Raw genomic sequence first — 19,925 nt, 5'->3', positions numbered from 1 at the left:
TTCAGATAAATCCTTCCTTGTGTTGACTTGTGGAGACTTTTCTTCTCGTGCCATGCAATTTTTCCTAGTTACCTTCGTGTGATTTGCCTATTGCATCCAGTCAGCATGTGTAGTCACATCCTTTGATAAGTCAGCTGCATCCAGTTAGCACGTCCAGTCCAGCTACCACAGCTCTTTAAATATGTCTCCTGTTGAGGCACTTTATGGATTTAAACCCCCAATCTTATCTGCCACTGTGGACTATACAACATCAATTGCAATGGTGGACCAATATTTGCAGCAGAGGCAAGAAATGCTGCGGTTGATCAAGAGGGAGTTGGCTGCTGCCCAAAATAGAATGAAGCAATATGTAGAGAGGGGGAGGAGTGAACGAGAGTTTTTGGTGGGAGACTTTGTCTATCTTTGGGTCAAAAGTTTCTAACAGAAGTATTTTTCTCACTCTCCTGTTTCTAAGCTAAGTCTAAGTATTATGGCCCTTTTCCAATTGTGGCTAAAGTGGGATGTGTTGCTTACAGATTGCAGCTGCCATCCAAAACTAATATCCATCCAGTCTTCCATGTTTCTTTACTTAAGAAGACAGTTGGTCCACAGGATCTATCTAGCACTTCCTTACCTCCTATAGAAGATGATAATCAGGTTGAGATTGAACCAATGGCTATATTAGACATTAGGGTGCTTCATAAAGATGATCTGCCCTTTACGCAAGTGTTAGTCCAATGGTCTCATTTGCATCCAGATCACAATACTTGGGAGTATCTGCAGGTTCTGCTCACTCAATTCCCTCGGGCTGCCCAGTTTCTTTAATTTCATGGGGGTAAGAAAATTCTTAAGGAGTGGGGAGATGTCAAGACCTTAGGTGTATGCTTACAGGAGGGCAGAGATTGTAGCAGTTATTTTTGTTATAACTGAAAAACTGCATAAAGAGTAGCTATATAAAGCTACTCGAGATTGTATTGAAGTTGTAGTGAATCAAGAATCTGAATTACTTTCTCTCTCTCCAATTCTCCCTCTCTATTTTCTTTGTTTCTCCCTAATTTCTCTCTATTTTTCTCCCTCTTCTTTCTCTTTTCCTCTCTTGTTCTCCATTCTCTTCTTAATCAAACCCTAGGTTAGGACAGGTTCTGACATATGGATACAATATTCATGATATTGTAAATAATACAATATTAATGATAATCATTAATGACATTGATTATAAATTTTAGTTATTTTCCACAATTTTTAACATTTTGTAATACTAATGTTGTTGTTATTAATAGCATTAGTATTTATTATCAATCAATTTTACTATTAATTAATATTTTTACTAGTAAAAATGCTTATATTGTTGGTAATTTTAAATTGTAATATTATTTGCTACACATGATGCCAAATATTTCTTAAAATATCACCTCATGGTGAATGCAAACGGGAAACAATTGCATAGCTCAAAATTCTTTTAACTGTCTTATAGTACTATACTACAATAACTACACTAGAGTTGTGCTTCCATGTTGTATAGGTTGGTTCCACAATATCAACTATGTTATGGAACACAACAATATATGTGGAAAAATATGGCCTTCCTTTCTTATTGAACTGGAAAATACATATATACACAGAATGTCTACCTAACTGAGTAATCTTCTATTTACAGTAACATAGATATGATCATATCCTAATTACAACATTTAAATCTACAGAATATTTGATCAATCACACACATAATCAAAGTCTCGATTCACGACACTCTCTCTCAAGTTGGTGAATAGACACTGTCTATTCTCAGTTTGGCTGTAAGTTTGTGAAAGACCTACTATTGAGTCCCTTAGTTAGAATATCAGCTAGTTGTGATTCGCTTGGTACATAAGGTGTGCAGATAAGACCACTGTTCAATTTTTCTTTAATAAAATGTCGATGCACCTTAATGTGTTTTGTCTGGTCATGCTGCACAGGATTGTGTGCAATGCTGATGGCTGACTTATTGTCACAATAGAGCTTCGTAGGACCTTCCCACTTGAGTCTTAGATCTTTTAGAATAATCTTTAGCCATAATAGTTCACATATTCCTTGTGCCATTGCCCAAAATTTTGATTCTGCACTTGATTTTGCCACAACAGATTACTTCTTGCTTCTCCAAGTTTCCACCCAAGAAAGTACAATATCTCGAGATAGATCTTCTATCAATCACTGAGCTTGCATAATCTACATTAGTGTAGGCCTTTAGAGTGAGTCCCCCCCCCCCCCCCCCTTCCTTTTTGAACATAATTCCCCTTTCCTAGAGTACCCTTGAGGTAATGTAAGATTTTTTAGATTGCTTGCAAGTGAAGTTCCTTGGGTTCATGCATGAATTAACTCATTATACTCACGGCATAAGCTATATCCAGCAGTGTGTGAGAGAGATAAATTAGCCTTTCAACCAACCTCTGATATGGCTCTTTGTCTGTGTCTCTATCTCCTTTAGCTTCACCAAGTTTGTGATTAGGGTCAATTGGAATGTTGGATGGTTTGCAAGCCATTCTCCTTGTGTCTTGCAAAAGATTGAGGACATACTTGTGTCGGGATATAAATATCCCCTGTCTGGACCATGCCACTTCAATACCTAAGAAATACTTCAAATTACCTAATTCCTTGATCTCAAACTTCTCAGCCAAACATCTACCCAAGTTCTGGCTCTCATTTTCATCATTTCTATCACTATAATGTCATTAATATAAACAATAAGAGTTGTGACAAAACCCGAACTTGATTGTTTTATGAATAGAGTGTGGTCCTCTTGGCTCAGTTTGTAACCCATGGCCTACATTACTTTGGAAAATCTCCCGAACCAAGCTCTAGGTGACTGTTTTAGGTTATATAGTGCCTTCTTGAGTCTACAAACCTTAGTCTCATGTCTGTTTTTGTTAAATCCTGGGGGTATGTCCATATAAATTTCCTCCTCAAGGTCTCCGTGCAAGAAAGCATTCTTCATATAAAACTGTAACAAAGGCCAATCAAAGTTAACTGTCAGGGATAAGAGAATTCTCACCGTGTTCATTTTGGCTATTGGGGCAAAGGTTTCTTGATAGTCTATTCCATATGTTTGGGTGTAACCCAGCGATCTAAAAATCGGCCTAGGCGGTCGCTTGCCACAGCGATTATGGCCTAATCGGCCCCCTTATGCACCAGCCTAGCTAATCGGTACCGGGTGGCGTCTAGTCGGCCAAGGTGGCCACCTAGCCGCATGAACTGCCTAGGCTGATTATGGCCTAATCGATCGCCTGGGCTGCATGAATCGCCTGAGCCACCTAATCCATTTTGTATAAATTGATTGTTAGGTTTTTTGTTTTCCCTTACCCCTTATCTCTCTTGTCGCTTTCCCCTTTTCTCTCTCGCGCACTACCACCGACTGTCTCTTGCGGAGTCGTTGTTGTCGCTTGCCTTTTCTGTCTAAGCCTCTCTTGTCACACGCCGCCGCTGTCTCTTGTGAAGTTGCCATCGTCGCTTTCCATTTCTGTCTTAGCCTCTCTCGTCGCACATTGCCGCCGTCTCTTGTGGACGGTGGACTTGCCGCTGCCGTCGCCGACCGTCGTTCCACTCTCTAGTTTCTAGTTCTCTCTCTCGTCTTCCTCAGCATTCAATAAGCAATAAGCAAGCAGCAAGCAACAAGTAGCAAGCATTGCTATAGTTGCTGCCGCTTGCTATTGCCTTTGTTTTTGTTATTTAACTTATGTTAATATTTGTTATTGTGTGCCTTTGTTATTTGAATATTTGTTAATGTTTTAAATATTTTAATATTTGCAAGCAGCAAGCAGCAAACAAAGCCAACAAACAGCAAACATGAAGCATTTGCCTTTGTTGCTGTAGCAGCTGCTTGCTATTGTTGGCTTTGTTTGTTAGCTAGTTGTCTATTTTAATTCAATGTCAATTTACTCAGGGAAAAAAAAGAAGAATAAAAAGGAAGTCATGTCGGATGGGATTGGGAGCACGAGATCATCATTCGATGCCGCCTCAATTCTTAAAAGGAAGTCAAATGATGTCGGATGAGAGTATGAATGTTAATTGATTCGAAGAATATGGATAAAGTTAAATGCAAGTTGTGTGGTAAAGTTATGTCTTGAGGAGTTTATAGAGTAAAAGAACATATCGGCCACATTTCTAGAAATGTTTCTTCATGTCCAAAATCTTCTTTGGATGATAAATCCAAATGCAAGAATGCTATTGCTGAGGCAAAGAGTAAGAAGAAGAATAAGGAGGAGGAAGATTCAATGAGATCCTTGGTTAATATTTCTAAAAAGGGGGAAGGGGGGGATGATGAAGATGAATTGCAAGAGTTAGGGAACAAAAAAATGCTTCTTACTCTTGGCCCTATGGATAAGTTTGCAAGCTCCATCAGTCCTGAAATTTGTTTGAGTGCGGGAATGACTCAAAGACAACAAAATATTAGTGAAGCACTATTTAAAGAGAGAACACAGACTGTTCGTGGATATTGTGCTAGATGGGTGTATGAAGCTGGTTTATCTTTCCATGCTATTGATCATGATAGCTTCAAATTGTTTGTTGAGACGGTTGATCAATTTGGGCTGGGCTTCAAACCTCCCAGTCAATACTATAGTTGAGGGAAACGTTGTTAAAGGAAGAAGTTGACAGAATGAAAGAGTTATTGAAGAAGCATGAAGAAGAGTGGGCACAAAAATGGGTGCTCCATTATGACAGATGCTTGGAGAGACAGAAAAAGGAGGAGCATCATGAACCTATGTGTTAATTATAGCATGGGTACTGCTTTTCTTTCTTTAAAAGAATCATCAGATGAAGCACATACAAGTGAACTCATCTTTGAGTATGTGGACAAGTGCATTGAGTAAGTTGGGCCACAAAATGTCGTCCAAGTAGTAACCGACAATGCTACCAACAATATGGGAGCGGCAAAATTATTGAAGCTGAAGAGGCCAAATATCTTTTGGACATCACATGCTACTAACACTATTAATTTGATGCTTGAAAGTATTGGAAAAATGCCGAGGTATAAGAAAATCATTGACCAGGCTAAGAGATTGACAATCTTCATTTGTGCACACCATAAAACCTTGTTCTTAATGAGGTTATTTACAAAGAAGAGAGATATAGTGAGACCGAGAGTCATTAGATTTGCTTCTTCTTTCCTTACTCTGCAGAGTTTGATGGAGAAAAAGGCCCAATTGAGGACAATGTTTACTAGCTATGAATGGGAGGAGTGTAAATGGTCAAATACTATTAAAGGGAAAGCAACCTATGCTATTGTGATGAGCATTGCTTTCTAGAATGGTATAACTTTATGCCTTAAGGTTTTTGCACCTTTGGTGAAGGTGCTTCGAATTGTTGATGTAGATAGAAAGCCTTTTATGAGCTTTTTATATGGAGAGATTAAGTGGGCAAAGGAAGATATTAAGGATGCCCTAAATATCTTCCATAGACTCAATTAAAGGCCAGGTTGGGAGGCTAACTTGCTACAAACATCTAGACTCCTTAATTAAAAAAAATACTAATCATTAGTCTAACTTGCTACAAACATCTAGACTCCTTAATTAAAAAAATACTAATCATTAGTCTCCATCACTTTTCCTCCTGTCAACAGTTCTCCAACTTTCAACCTGTCTTCTTATATTGTTGATAGTTTTCACTTATATGCCTTGTACAGCCTTATTCTGTCATCCTTTATATACTAAATTACCATTGTACCCTCTGAGTCAGCAAATAACACATTGTGGCCAACTTTTCACTAATTACACACTCTGACATCCCAAAAGCATGACATATTAAAATACTACAGGTTCACCTTATTGTCGTGCTTGTGCATGTAAATTTTTGCCATCTCAAACACGGTGGATTGATGAAAATCTGTATTTGACTAGGCCCATTAAATAGTCATGTGATTTAGAAGCCCTATGGAAAGTCCATGCAAATTAAAATTAATAGCAAATGGCAATAACACACAAGAATGTGATTAGATAAATTGAAATCAGTAGAAATTATCTCACAGTTACAAGCTGCTATTCCAGTAATGCAAATGCTCATTGAATTTTTTCTTTTACCTCTCCAGCTTTCTCCAAAATGCATGCATAGTCATTCAGTGCTCTTTAGTTTATTTATTTATTTATTTTTATGGATATCATTCAGTACTCTCTAGTTTGTTTGTAATACCAGCTTTCTTCATTGAAATGTTTCTCACAGAGCTAATTCTGTATTTAACAGGTTTCTGTCATTTGATGAGCATCCAATTGCCGCTGCTTCTATTGCACAAGTACACCGTGCTGTACTGAGAGACCATCAAGAAGTAGCAGTTAAGGTTGGTCGATAATGTGATGTCATTTTTAGTTTCCACCATTCAATTATTATTCAGAATATTTATCAGCAACCAAGTCAATGTCATATATTGAGAAATAATTCCGCCACCTTAACCTATATGAATAACTAAAGGTATTTTTCTATTGAACAAAATGATTATTCCATGAAAAACCAAAATAACAAAACTATGTACTATAGGTCTAATATATTTTTTTATCTAAGAAAATGATTCACTATTTTTTTTTTTTTTGCAAGTTATCAAAAAGTAGTATGATTTTTCTAAAGTTTGCCTTTTTGAAAAAAACTATTGATACTATTGAGGCAGATGGAAATTTCTATACACATGATGAATGAGATTATCCATATTCAGCATGTGGCTAGGGGTTGAGGACGTCAAAACTAAGCTGGGTTGGGATAAGAAAAAGAAATATATTTGGTTGTCACATAATTGAGATTACGGTTAATGGAATGGAATGGGAAAACAGGATTTATGCATCCAACTGCATCAAGTGGGAGGAAAATCTTTATGCTTTTCTTGCGGCACAAATGGGATAGGTTGTAAATTCATTGGCTTCAACTAGGGATGGAAAAATAACCTGTCCCCGTGGGGCCCCAATAGGGTCGGGTTCAAGGTCCGTTGTCTGGGGTTCAGGGTGGGTTGAGGGTAATCCTCGATTTTTCTTGTCAGGGACAGGGCAAGATGGGATTTATAGCCATATGTATGTATAGAAAAATAAACTATATTTATATAACTTATATTTTTCATGTTATATAATGTATTATTGATATATAAATAAAGTTGAGTTGAACTGATGGTACTTGAAGCAAAGTTCAAAGCATTGTGTGGTGGATAAGTAATTTATTGTGGTTTTTAATTGGGGGATTTTGCTATGCTTTGTTCTTGATTAATTTGAAAAATCATTGGTGGGTTTTGCAAGCATTTTCTTAATAATGTTATAATTTTTGTTTATTATAATTTTTTTGTCTTAATAATGCTATATTTTTTGTTTATTATTATTAAAAAAATACAACAACAACAACATATCCAGCCTTTATCCCACTACGTGGGGTCGGCTATATGAATTTTAGACTTCCATGTATTTCTGTCTTTTGTCATATCTTCATTGAGCTCCATACACTTCATATCAAACTTTAATGTCTCTCCCAAAGTCTTCTTAGGTTTGCCTCTACCTCTTTTTTTGACTAATTGTTCCATTTCATTAACTCTCCTCACAGGAGCGTCTCTTGGTCTCCTTTTCACACGACCAAACCATCTTAGTCTAGTCTCTCTCATCTTCTCCTCTATTGGCACTACTTCTACCTTATTACGAATAACTTCATTTCTAATTTTATCTTTTCTTGTATGGCCGCACATCCATCTTAACATCCTTATCTCCGCTACGCTTGTCTTTTGCTCATGCTGGTATTTGACTGCCCAACATTCTGAATCGTACAACAAAACTGGTCTTATAGCTGTCATATAGAATTTTCCTTTCAGTTTTAATGGGATTTTACCATTACATAACACCCCCGATGCATTTCTCCATTTTAGCCAACCTGCCTTAATTCTATGTGTGACATCCTCGTGAATTTCTCCATCTTTTTGAATCACTGATCCCAAATATCGAAAATGATCTTTTCTTTGTAAGATTTGGTTTTCCAATTTTATTATAATATCCTCCACTCTTGCATTCTTACTAAATTTACATTCCATATATTCTGTTTTCTTTCTGCTTAATTTAAATCCCTTAGATTCTAAATTGTTTCTCCATAACTCAAGCTTAGTGTTCACTCCTTCTTTTGTTTCATCCACCAACACTATGTCGTCTGCAAATAGCATACACCATGGCACCTCTGTCTGAATATCTTTAGTGAGTTCATCAATTACTAAAGCAAATAAGTATGGATTTAGTGCAGAACCTTGATGTAATCCTATTGTAATTTTAAACGGTTCAGTATCCCCTCCGCATGTTCTGACCCTTGTTTCTGCACCATGATATATGTCCTTAAGGGCTTGTATATAGGTTATTCGGACTCATTTCTTCTCTAAAACCCTCCATAATACTTCTCTAGGGACCCTATCATAGGCCTTTTCTAGATCTATAAATACCATATGTAGGTCCTTCTAATGCTCCCGATATCTTTCCATTAGGCGTCTCAGTAGGTATATAGCTTCCATTGTTGACCTACTAGGCATGAAACCAAACTGATTTTTCGAGACCTCTGTTTTTTTTTTGAGCCTCTGCTCTATTACTCTCTCCCAGAGTTTCATGATATGGCTCATTAACTTAATTCCTCTGTAATTTTCACAGTTTTGAACATCTCCTTTGTTCTTATATATAGGGACCAAAGTACTCTTCCTCCACTCATCTGGCATCTTTTTTGATTTAAGAATCGCGTTAAATAATTTCGTTAGCCAGGAGATGCCCTTTTCTCCCATGTATTTCCATGCTTCTATTGGTATATTATCCGGTCCCACCGCCTTATGATTTTTCATCTTTTTTAATGCTTGTCTTATTTCATTTGGATTTATGCGTCGATAAAATGTATAGCTCACGTTCCCTTCGGAGTTACTAAGATATCCCAACCTAACTCTTGTGTCGCCATCATCATTGAATAATTTTGTGAAATACTCCTTCCATCTCTCCTTAATCGCTCCCTCATTCACTAATACATTTTGATTTTCATCTTTTATGCATTTCACTTGATTTAAATCCCTTGTTTTTCTTTCTCTTGCTTTAGCTAATTTATATATATCCCTTTCTCTATCTTTTGTGTCAGGTCGTTTATATAGATTCTCGTATGCTTTTGACCTTGCTTCACTAACAGCTTTTTTTGCTGCCTTTTTTGATTCTTTGTAATTTTTTTGATTTTTTTCATTGTTGCACTGATATACAGCCTTATAGCAATTTTTCTTATTTTTAATTTTCAATTGTATTTCTTCATTCTACCACCAAGACTCCTTAAGGTTAGGGCGCCCTACCATTTGTCTCTCCAAGTACTACCTTTGTTGTGCTTCTCAGGGCATTAGCCATTTTTCTTCACATTTGGTTTGTTTGTCCTTCTCCATTCCATTCTCTTCTACCCCTTAATTTTTCTTTGAAGATTAGTTGTTTTCTCCCCTTTTAAATCCCACCACCTGATTCTTGGATTTTGTTTTATATGATTTTTTCTCTTCCAATTTCTTACTTGGACATCAAGTACTAGAAGTCTATGTTGAGTAGTCAAACACTCTCCCGGTATCACCTTACAATCCCTACAACATACTCGGTCCTCTTGTTTCATGAGGAAGTAATCTATTTGTGTGCTTGATGTGACATTTTTATATGTGATTAAGTGCTCGTCCCATTTTTTGAATCTAGTATTAGTTACGATGAGCGCATATGCCATTGCAAAATCTAGAATAGACTTACCCTCTATTAATTTCCCCGAATCCATACCTTCCATGTATCTCTCTATAGCCATTTCCGTCTCTACCCATGTGACCATTTAAGTCACCTCCTATAATCACTTTCTCTCCTCTTGGTATCATTTGTATGAGTCTCTCTAGGTCCTCCTAGAATTTTGCTTTTATCTCCTCACCTAACCCCGCTTGTGGTGCATATGTACTAAAGATATTCATAGTCATTCTTCCTAGAATAACCTTCACCATAATAATCCTATCCCCTATTCTCTTTACATCCACTACCTCATCTACTAAGCTTTTATTCATAATAATCCCCACTCCATTTTTTGCTCGATCATTTCCTGTGTACCATATTTTATATCCATTTTCTGGCAAAATTTTTGTTTTTTTCCCTACCCATCTCGTCTCTTGAAGGCACATAATATTAATCTTTCTTTTAATCATCACATCTACCACTTCTATAGCTTTGTCTGTTAATGTTTCTATGTTCCATGACCCAATCCTTAATCTATGATTTTGTTTTTGGCTTTGACTTTGAATTTGATTTTGTTTTTGATTTTGGTTTTGATTTTGATTTTGGACTAACTTCTTTACCCACATCTGTTCAAACAAATGCGGGAACCCTTGCTCATTTGTCACTACATCCGGGCGCTGATGCAGCAGCCCTAGCTCACTTGACACTACACGCGGGCAGTGTAGCGCGTCGCTATGAAGGGTTACGCCCACGCCCAAACGATTTTTCATAATTTGTTTAGAGTTCATGTTTTGGATCCGATTAAGTTTTACGTTAGTTGTTGGTTACCTAACACAACCCTCCTCCTTTATCCGGGTTTGGGACCGGCAGTGGATAACATCCCCTAGCGGAGTTTATTATTAAAAAAAATAATTAAATAATTTTTAAATTATTTTTTAGCCCTGCCTCTGATGGGGGAAGGGTTGGAGGCCAACTTTTCTGCCCATCAGGGTACAGGGCAGGGATTCGGCGTGATATAGGGGATCGAGGTCAGGGATGGGGAAGGCCATCCTGCCCCAAACCCACCCTGTTGCCATCCCTACTTTTGACCATGTAATGTTATTCACATCAGTTAAGAAGTTTTTATGTACTCAATGAACAGAAAGGGAGAATAGGAGCAGCAAAGCTCTTGTTCAATGTTACAGATACAGGAATTCTTTTTATTAATTATGATATGTAAAAATGTTAATGATGAGATGTACATATATTGTACAGTCATACATATAACGTTCATAATAGCCATTGTATAACATATTTATTATGCTTACCATGTTTATAGACATATATAAAACGATGAATGTTGTTCTCTATCACCTAACTCTGGATGCCAAAACTGGTTTTCTGTTTTTCAGAATTTTTCATATATAGTTCCACACAGACAATGAATGCTAGTGACTATACGTTTGGATGATCTTTCATTATCATTTCTCAAGAAGGCAGGCAATTCTGCTTGACTAGGGATTAGCTTCCCCCCTTTCTTCTCTGTCCATTCATTGTTACTCTTTATTTGTTATTAGGCTTATTGGCAATGATCCCCTATTTCTTGTGAAGCTTTGTCAACATTGTCTTCCTGAAACATCTGAGGATTAACCCATCTATACTGTAACCAATTGCTTCCTTCTTGAACTAGCAATTGGAGCTTTGTATGGCACAATATGGGGACGACCTTTCTGCAATTTCAATATAAGACATTTAATCACTGCTGGATGTCTGTAGCTCATGTAAATTAGACCGTCCAATGTATAAAATACTGTTTCAACCAATCAATCATTTTTGTCGTTGGGTTGTTGAATAATGTTTCATCTTGTGTGCCTTGCATATTCTGCTGATCATGCTAATATGTTGGCCATTTCTTTTGTCCGGATTAATATGCACACTTGAATTTGAAGTGCTTTTATTTCATGTAAATCACAGGTACAATATCCTGGGTTAAAGCAGCAGCTGAAAGTAGATGTTGCAACCATGTCTTTCCTCTCCAAATCTGTTGCATGGGTATTAACTAAATTCCTTATTCAGCCGAGATTTTCCCCTCAGTATAGTACTGAGGATATGGTGAAAATTATAATTATTATCCGACTGGTTATGCTCTTTTATTATTTTTAGAGGTATGCATTTATTGCATGATACATAGACATATGTATGTATGTTTTTTTTTTTTTTTTTTGGGGGGGGGGGTGGTGTGGCAGCAGGAGGGGCAGTGGCTAAGGCTTTATATGTCCATTTTGCTATAAAATATGGCTATATACTTGACCAACTGGGTTCATACACTGTAGCAAGGTTGAATTTTTGTTTATATGAGGTAAAAAAACAGTATTTCTGATGTTACATTGTTGGATTTTAACCAATCTAAGCAGGAGACACTTGAGGACAGTCCTATTGGTTTCTGCTCTTATGCCATGTCCTTGACTTCTTTACCATTGCTTTAGTGTTGAAGAAGCTTGAAACAAATTTATTATTCTGTTTGTCTTACCATGGGATGTTTTTATGAACTAAATTTCATGTCAATTCTGAAATTTTCTGTACTTCTGTTACTTTCATAGCTGCTTCTCATTTAATGCTTTTGTTCTTGTCAGTTTTCTTCATCAGCTTTTCATTTGCTTTAAAAGGTCTGCATCTTCTGTTTCTACAGTTTTTTCCTGAATACAGGTTTGGGTGGTTGGTCTCAGAATTTGCAGAAGCTATTGCTTTAGAACTTGGTCAGTAATAAAGCACAGTCAATTATTCTTGTTTTTCTCTCTGAAGTGGCTCTGACAACTATGAGCTCTACTTCTCTTATGTGTGGTTCAGTTTAAATAACCCTTACCGCCTATTATTATTTACACGTTCAAGTTTAGTCATGTTAGCATTACAAGAATGTGCGCCTGGATATATCAGAAACTAAAGAAAGTCAATTTCCTAATAAGGATGCTCATTCTTCTTTCCTGGAAAACACTTGTTGTGGTTGGTATGTGACATGAATTTGTAGTTCTTAATTATCCAGGAACTTATTTGATCAGCAAAACTGAAGCACTGACACACTTCAGTTGATTCTACTAATTGTGAAGTATGGAATGGTTTCTATAGGATCTTAACAAAAAGCTTGCCATTTCAGGGACTAGTAACTTATTTGGTATATGTGGTGCATTCTAATCTAAATAGAATCGAAGATGTGTCCTTTCAAATACCAGCCCTTTGTCTTCTTTAGTTTGTACATCCGTTGGATATCATCTTGTTTTTACACATTACTAAGACTAGAATCTAGTTTATATTTTGTCAATTTGGTATAATATTCTTCCATGTAACCATTTACTGTTCTTCAAGGCAGCTATTAATGGATGGGGCTGAGGAGGAAGTTTACTTTCATTCTTTTCACATTCACTTTGACATGTTTCGTTTTGTTTCCTTGTGTCTCACTTCTTTACTTATAGATCTGTTTATCAGACACAGACACTAGCGGGATAAGATGTCCAATCTGCAGATGTGTTTGTGGCTTTCAAGTTTTTGGATGTCTGTTGCCGTGAGATATTTTATTGGATCCTCAACTAGAGTGTGAACTATGTATCTTATGCTGCAAATAACTACCTTGTTGTTGCCTTTGACAAACCCAATATTGTATTTTTCTTATGCTGCCAATATCTACCTTGTTTGACTGGCTCTTCTAATCTATGAGCTCACGTTTGGAAATGAGTTCCTCCCTGAAGTGGGACTAATGTATTTAATTTTATAAAATACACAACAACAAAGAAGTTTAGATCCCAGACATTAAAATTTATTTACATGTGGCATAACTTTGAATTAAATTTAAGTTCTTAAGCAAATAGGTTTATTTAAAAGATGGCTTTTCAAACTACTGTTGATGTCTCTTTCTAGAAAGATATAATGGAAAAGATTTCGATTTACTTTGGTGAATTTTGTGGGAAATAAACATGGAAGTCTACCAGATTGCTATGGTATGGAAAAATCATCTCGATTTTGGTTTAGTTAATTTGGAGAAATTGAAACATAACTGCACCCAGACAGCTACAATATAACGTGTAAACAACTGCAACATAGGTTGTTTTTAACTAAATCATGGAGCTAACTAAAGCACTGCTTTATGCACCTTCTTTGATATATGTTCCACGCTATCAATTTTGGAGAGATTTGTAATCAAGTTGTTGATTTTTAATACCCTGTTGTCCATGAGCATTTGTTATATTGTACAATGTCTTCAGCATCCAATGAGTGCCTGGTAACATAGAGACTATTTTTCTCTTCTATAGCAATTTATTGCAGATTCAGTTAAATATGATGGAAATCATCAATATTAGCTTTTTATGTAAATGCATTTTTTCTTCCTGAATCCTGATCCTTAACAGATCTGAAGTTGACTGTATACTGGTTAATGGTTAATGGTTAATGGAGACACTTTCTGAGGTGTTTTCTTGAATTGAATTAAAATGAATTTATTTATGGAACAATATTTTTTTGGGTTATTATACAGATTTCTGTCGTGAAGCAAGAAATGCAGAGAAAACAGCCAAAAACTTTAAAAGCAACATGGTGATCAGGATTCCTTATGTTTTCTGGGTATGATTTCTGATAGCAGCATCATTACAAGTTTTGTTCTCTTCATTTATTTAATTTGATAATACGATTTTATGCATCCAGGAGTTAACAACAAGCCAGGTTTTGACAATGGAATTTTGTAAGGGATCCAAGGTATGACAGCAAACCTACCTCTGCTGGTGTTGGCTGTAATTTTGTTCATCAAGTTAACACTTCTTTTAATATCTCGTGTTATTGTTGTAAATCTCTTTCAGTTTACAAATTGAAAGGCGAATGTAATAAGAGAAAAATATAACCTATATATAGGATGTTTATGCATATCATATGGAAAAGCCACCGGCAAAACAAATTGATGTGAGTTGAATATTGAAGTGGTTGTTGTATGCAATGTATATTTAGAGTGATTTTTCTGTAATTTGTGTAAAAACATTATATACAGTTGGTTCTTTTCTTGTTGAAGGTAATGCATCTTGCCTTTTGTGGAATCAAAGTCATAAATTTGTTTCTTTTCAAAGTTTTGTTTAACATAGAGATCCTTGTCATTTGTTACTGGCAGATCACATTTGGCTGGGTTCAGTCACCACCATCATTTACTATAATCAGATGCTTGTTTACATCCTGAAACAATGTTTGAGATTCTATAGATTAACTGTTATCAAATGTATGATCATAATTTTTCTACCTAGGCTTTCTGATATCCGGAGGACTAAAAATTTTGAGTTCCCTTATTATTCAATTACTAGAATTGGTAAACTTGAAGAACTGTCTGATATATACATGGTATCAGTTTTTCTCTTTCTTTTCTTTTCCTTTTTTATTTATGTTTTAGACAACTCTACTAACACTAGTCACAAATTGGAAAAATTTTTACAGAACGATATTTATGTTTGACAAAATTACCTACATTCTGGTGAACTTCATATATACCTACTCAGAAGCATGCAGGCATATCCTGTTCTGGCTGTAGTATGCTTTTGACTCTCTCTCTTTATGTGCTATTAACAGGAAGTTCCTTAGATTTCAGGTTGATGATTTGGAACACATGAGAGAAATGGGGATAAACCCGATAAAGGTTAGTCCTTTTTATTGTTCCAATAGTTTTTCTTGTATTGATTATGTCATGGAATGCTAGATAGTAAAGCACTAACATGTGCAAAATATGAATGTAACTAAAACAAGGATGCTATTGTGGATGTGCACCCTTTCAATAAAAGGCAGAGTTAGAAATGAGGTTGTCCTTAATAACATTAATATGGCACGTATTAAGGATAAGATACGTCAAATGCAATTAAGATAGTTTAGTCATCTAAGGATAAGATCAATAGACACTCATGTAAGGAGAGTGGATGGATTAGAAGAAATTTGTAGTAGAAGAGGTAGAGGAGACCAAAAAAAACTGAGTAGGGACCTCTTTGGTCTGGCATGAGTTATAATGGTTTTACAGAATATATGGTCATCCATGGAGATTCTTGGTAAGTTAGACACTTAGTAGGATAAAATCTTGGAGTGTTGTATGGAGCTATCCCACTTGTTTCACTCTTTCCTTCTGATAACCAAATTTTGGTTTATTTTCTTAATTTCTTTATGTTGGGATGGCAGGGAAACAATTATTATTGTCGTGTACATGGGGCCCAGGGCATGCATATGCCTATTCCTTGAATTACTAAGAATAGTACCCGCAAAAGTTATCCACTATCCAATTAAGTAGTGGACTTCAGTTACAATTTTTTGTATGCCATTCCTCAAAAAAAAAAAAAAAAAATTATGTATGCCATTTTGTTTCTGAACCATAGGTTGCGAAGGCAGTGATGGAAGTGTTTGCTGAAATGATTTTTGTGCATGGTTTTCTGCATGGGGACCCACATCCTGGCAATATATTGGTTTCTCCAGAAGGGCCACATGGCTTTTGTTTAGGTACGTCCTGATTCATAATTTCAAGTCTCCTGATTTTTATTGCAGATATAAGAACTTTTTTCTTTTCCCTTTTTCATTTCATTAGAGAACATGCTTATTTTTTTGTCCTGACAAATATGGTATCCAGTTCTTCTAGATCATGGGATTTACAAGGAGTTGGATCAAGGATTCAGACAGGATTATTGTGAACTATGGAAAGCGATGATTCTTCTGGACTCAAATAAAATACTGCAGTTAGGTGAAAATTTTGGTGTGGGGAAGTACTCTAGATACTTTCCCCTCATATTCACAGGAAGAACAATTGGCAGGTATTCGATATTCTTGTTTTTACTTGTCTCTTTTCCTTTTCAGGTAAAATAAGGTTGATTTGACAATGTGTCTGCATGATTTATATTTCCATTCCTAGAATATGGTGCATTATAATAATTTACTTGAGTATGCTGGAGGAAAGAACAGGCATAAGTTCCTCAATGAAGAATCCTAAATGCAGCCACATGACCAAGAGATCCCATGTTAGGTTCATGGGTTGCACACTACGACAGCAACACCTAACATAAGGTGCTACGCAGGCATTGCTTTTAGCCTAGGCTAGCATGAAAACATTAGGGGCCATTTGACAGTGCTTTCAGTTTTTGTTTTTATTTTTTTTCAGTTCCATTTTCAATAGAAGGTGAGCCTTGGTGCAATATTGTGACCTAGAGGTCATAGGTTCAAATCGGAAAACAACCTCTTTGCTTTTAGCCTATGCTAGCATGAAAACATTAGGGGCCATTTGACAGTGCTTTCAGTTTTTGTTTTTATTTTTTTTCAGTTCCATTTTCAATAGAAGGTGAGCCTTGGTGCAATATTGTGACCTAGAGGTCATAGGTTCAAATCGGAAAACAACCTCTTTGCTAAGTTAGGGTAATGCCGTGTACAATTGACCTTTCCTAGAGCCCACAATGTGGGACTCTTGTGCAGTGGGTTCACCTTTAGTTCCATTGTCAATAAAAAAAAAAATGAAAACTTGTTTAATAACTTTCATTGTTTTTAGCTTTGTTATTGGTTTTTATCTTCTTCTTCCTTCTTTTCACAGTTGGTGGGTTGTTGAACTCCCAGATAAACGAAAAAAGAAGAGAACAAAGTGAGGTGGCTGTAAGTTTGCTGGAAAAAGGGGTTGGTCGGTGCGTTCACTAGTTATTGGATATGTGGGAAGGGGAGGGGAAGAAATGAAATGAAAATGAAATGGAAATCATGGATACACTTGTTCTATGTTTTTTTTTTTTTTTTTTTTACCATTCTAAAAATTATTAATTTATTTTGAAAAACATAAACAAAGCAACAAGCAACACAAGCTCATACAGGAAACCTCTTTCACAACCTTTATAATTAATCCACAATTACAAAGAATGACCCTGGAGAATGCTCCAGGATAGCTAGTTTGCTTCTCTCTCTGCCTATCTACCTTTGCCAAAACTTGTGGTCTCGTGCATGCTTCCATGGGACATGAGAGACAGCGTGTATGCCCCAAATGCAAGAACTTACCGAGCTAGCATTGCCCCTGCAACTGCTCTGAACCGCACACAAATTGCCAATGCCAACAAATGGTCTGAACTGCTGGCTGCTGCTAATTGATGCAGGCAGTAACTGCTTCCAACTGCCTGGCATGTCCCTTGCTTGTACTTGCATTTGTGTGCTCTCCATGTCATTGGTGCTACCTGCCACTAGTTGAAGTTCTCAACCCACTGTCCAGATGCCTATGTTGGCTACCAAGACATTTGCATCTTGCCAGCCTGTCATGCCATGTTGCATGGGGCTCATTCCACTGCTGCATGTGGCACATGATGCTGCCGTTGTATGCAACATGCAACCCCTTTGGCTGCGTGGCTGGCATGAGCACAGCATGTTGGCACTGGCACTTTTTTCAAACACTGGCTTGCACGTCCCATTTTGCACCTTGTCGAGGCGTGCCTCCCCATGCCTTGTGCTTAGTTTAACTGACCATAACACATCATTCCAGCCAAGGGATGCTGCCTCATGCCTGATGATGCTACTACATGTGACCCCCAATAGAGTATAAAAGATAGACAGGGTGCACTGGAAATTGGATGTGAACCCTGACAATGGTCTTGAGTCCTTTCATATCTTCTTTTTTCCACACAGACACACACAAAAAAAAAAAAAGGATCACGATACTTCCAATCCCCACATCAGAGCATTTCTCTCAGTCTAGGGACCACAAACTCAGGTTGAATCGCCATGCTAGTTATGTGGTCAGACAGTGCATATTGGAAACCATGATGTTATGCTGTACAAGCAGACAGGACTATCGGATTTAATGTGTACAAAGTGGACATCTATAATATATTGACCATTGAGCAGCAATAAGTGACTGGGGACTAAGTTTAGATGTGGAAAGTAGCCATGGTGATATGATGATGGAAATCATCTCACTGGACACCTGTTGGAATAAAAAAGGAAATAGAAGGTTACTCGGCTGATTGGCTTACCAAAGAATGCAGAAGATTATGCTTACCAAAGAAGGCAGAAGATTATGTTTCCTATTGTAAATATAGAATGTACAGTTAGTTTGTTTCCTAATTGCTTATGATTCTGTAAATAGTTAGTTTCCTTAGAGGATAGATTGATAGTTTCCTTATGAAGGTAATAAGACTCACCTTTAAATATGGCTGTAAATATGTGCTGAAAATACAAGAATTCAGCGAATTCCTTCATGGTATCCGAGCCATCCTTCCAGGACATTTTTTTCCTGCCTTCATTGCGTCTCTTGTTTCCAGCCTTCTTTGTCTCTCCGGCCTTCATTTCCACCTTGTTGTTCTGCCTTCATCGCAGCCTTTCCTAATCATTCTACATATTTTTTTTCATCACAATATGTCAACTACTTCTCAAGATTCTGTCTCAACTGCTATGGGGGAGATATTGGCTGCACCTACGACTACCATTGTAGTAAGAACTGGAAGTGATTTCCAGAATATAAATTCTCTATACCGGCTTGATGGAACCAACCACCTGCAGTGGAGTCAGGTAGTTAGGACTTTTCTCAAAGGAAAAGGAAAGATTGACCATCTTATCAATCCTAGTCCAAAAGAAACAGATCAAGGATTCAAGGCACGGGACGAAGAACATTCAGTGATTATGTCTGGGTTATGGAATTTCATGAAACCAGAGATTAGTAAAAACTTGATATTCCTTACCATTGCAAAAGAAATATGGGAGAATCTGCAGCAGACTTACTCTAAAAAGAAGGATGCAACTTTAATTTATGACCTGAAAAAACAAGTAAGTTCTTCTCAACAAGGGGGCATGTCTGTCATTGAATATTACAATCAGATGAATGGATTTTGGCTTGAAATCGACCACAACTGAGATCTGAAACTAGAATGCAGCCATGACATTCAAGTGGTTCAATAGTTGCTGGAAAATGATCAAGTATTTGAATTCCTTGCAGGTTTGAATTCTGAGTATGATCAGATCAGAGTTCAAATCCTTGGTAACGTTCCTATGCTAACTCTTCGTGAATGTTTTTCAATTGTTTGTGCTGAAGAGAGTCGATGAGGGGTTATGCTGGAACCTCATATACAAGAGGCTGCAGCAATGGTCACTCGTTGATCGAGTGAAGGAGGGAATAAAGGAAATTGGAGGCCAGCAGAAGCAAGAAAACAATCCAGCAAAGATGGATTGTGGTGCACCTACTGCAACAGACCTTGTCACACTCAAGAAAACTTCTTTAAACTACATGGAAAGGCCCAAGTTTTGGCACGGACAGGAGGATTCAAGGGCCAA

At 36.9% G+C, this 19,925-nt stretch overlaps 1 protein-coding gene across 2 annotated transcripts in view; it reads left to right on the top strand.

Moving 5' to 3' along the window:
* Positions 1 to 19,925, top strand: part of LOC127803841 (uncharacterized) — a 28,614-nt gene that overhangs the window by 3,015 nt on the left and 5,674 nt on the right. For both annotated transcript variants that reach the window (XM_052340411.1, XM_052340410.1), the window contains 8 exons: positions 6,190 to 6,283; positions 11,616 to 11,693; positions 12,331 to 12,397; positions 14,164 to 14,249; positions 14,331 to 14,381; positions 15,253 to 15,300; positions 16,022 to 16,142; positions 16,270 to 16,450. In XM_052340411.1, coding sequence (XP_052196371.1) covers positions 6,190 to 6,283; positions 11,616 to 11,693; positions 12,331 to 12,397; positions 14,164 to 14,249; positions 14,331 to 14,381; positions 15,253 to 15,300; positions 16,022 to 16,142; positions 16,270 to 16,450 — 726 coding nt within the window. The remainder of the gene's footprint in view (positions 1 to 6,189; positions 6,284 to 11,615; positions 11,694 to 12,330; positions 12,398 to 14,163; positions 14,250 to 14,330; positions 14,382 to 15,252; positions 15,301 to 16,021; positions 16,143 to 16,269; positions 16,451 to 19,925) is intronic.

This window comes from Diospyros lotus, chromosome 6 (assembly GCF_014633365.1).
Source record: "Diospyros lotus cultivar Yz01 chromosome 6, ASM1463336v1, whole genome shotgun sequence".
NCBI lineage: Eukaryota > Viridiplantae > Streptophyta > Magnoliopsida > Ericales > Ebenaceae > Diospyros > Diospyros lotus.
Note: the sequence above shows the minus strand (reverse complement) of the source record. Positions and strands in the feature narration are given on the sequence as shown.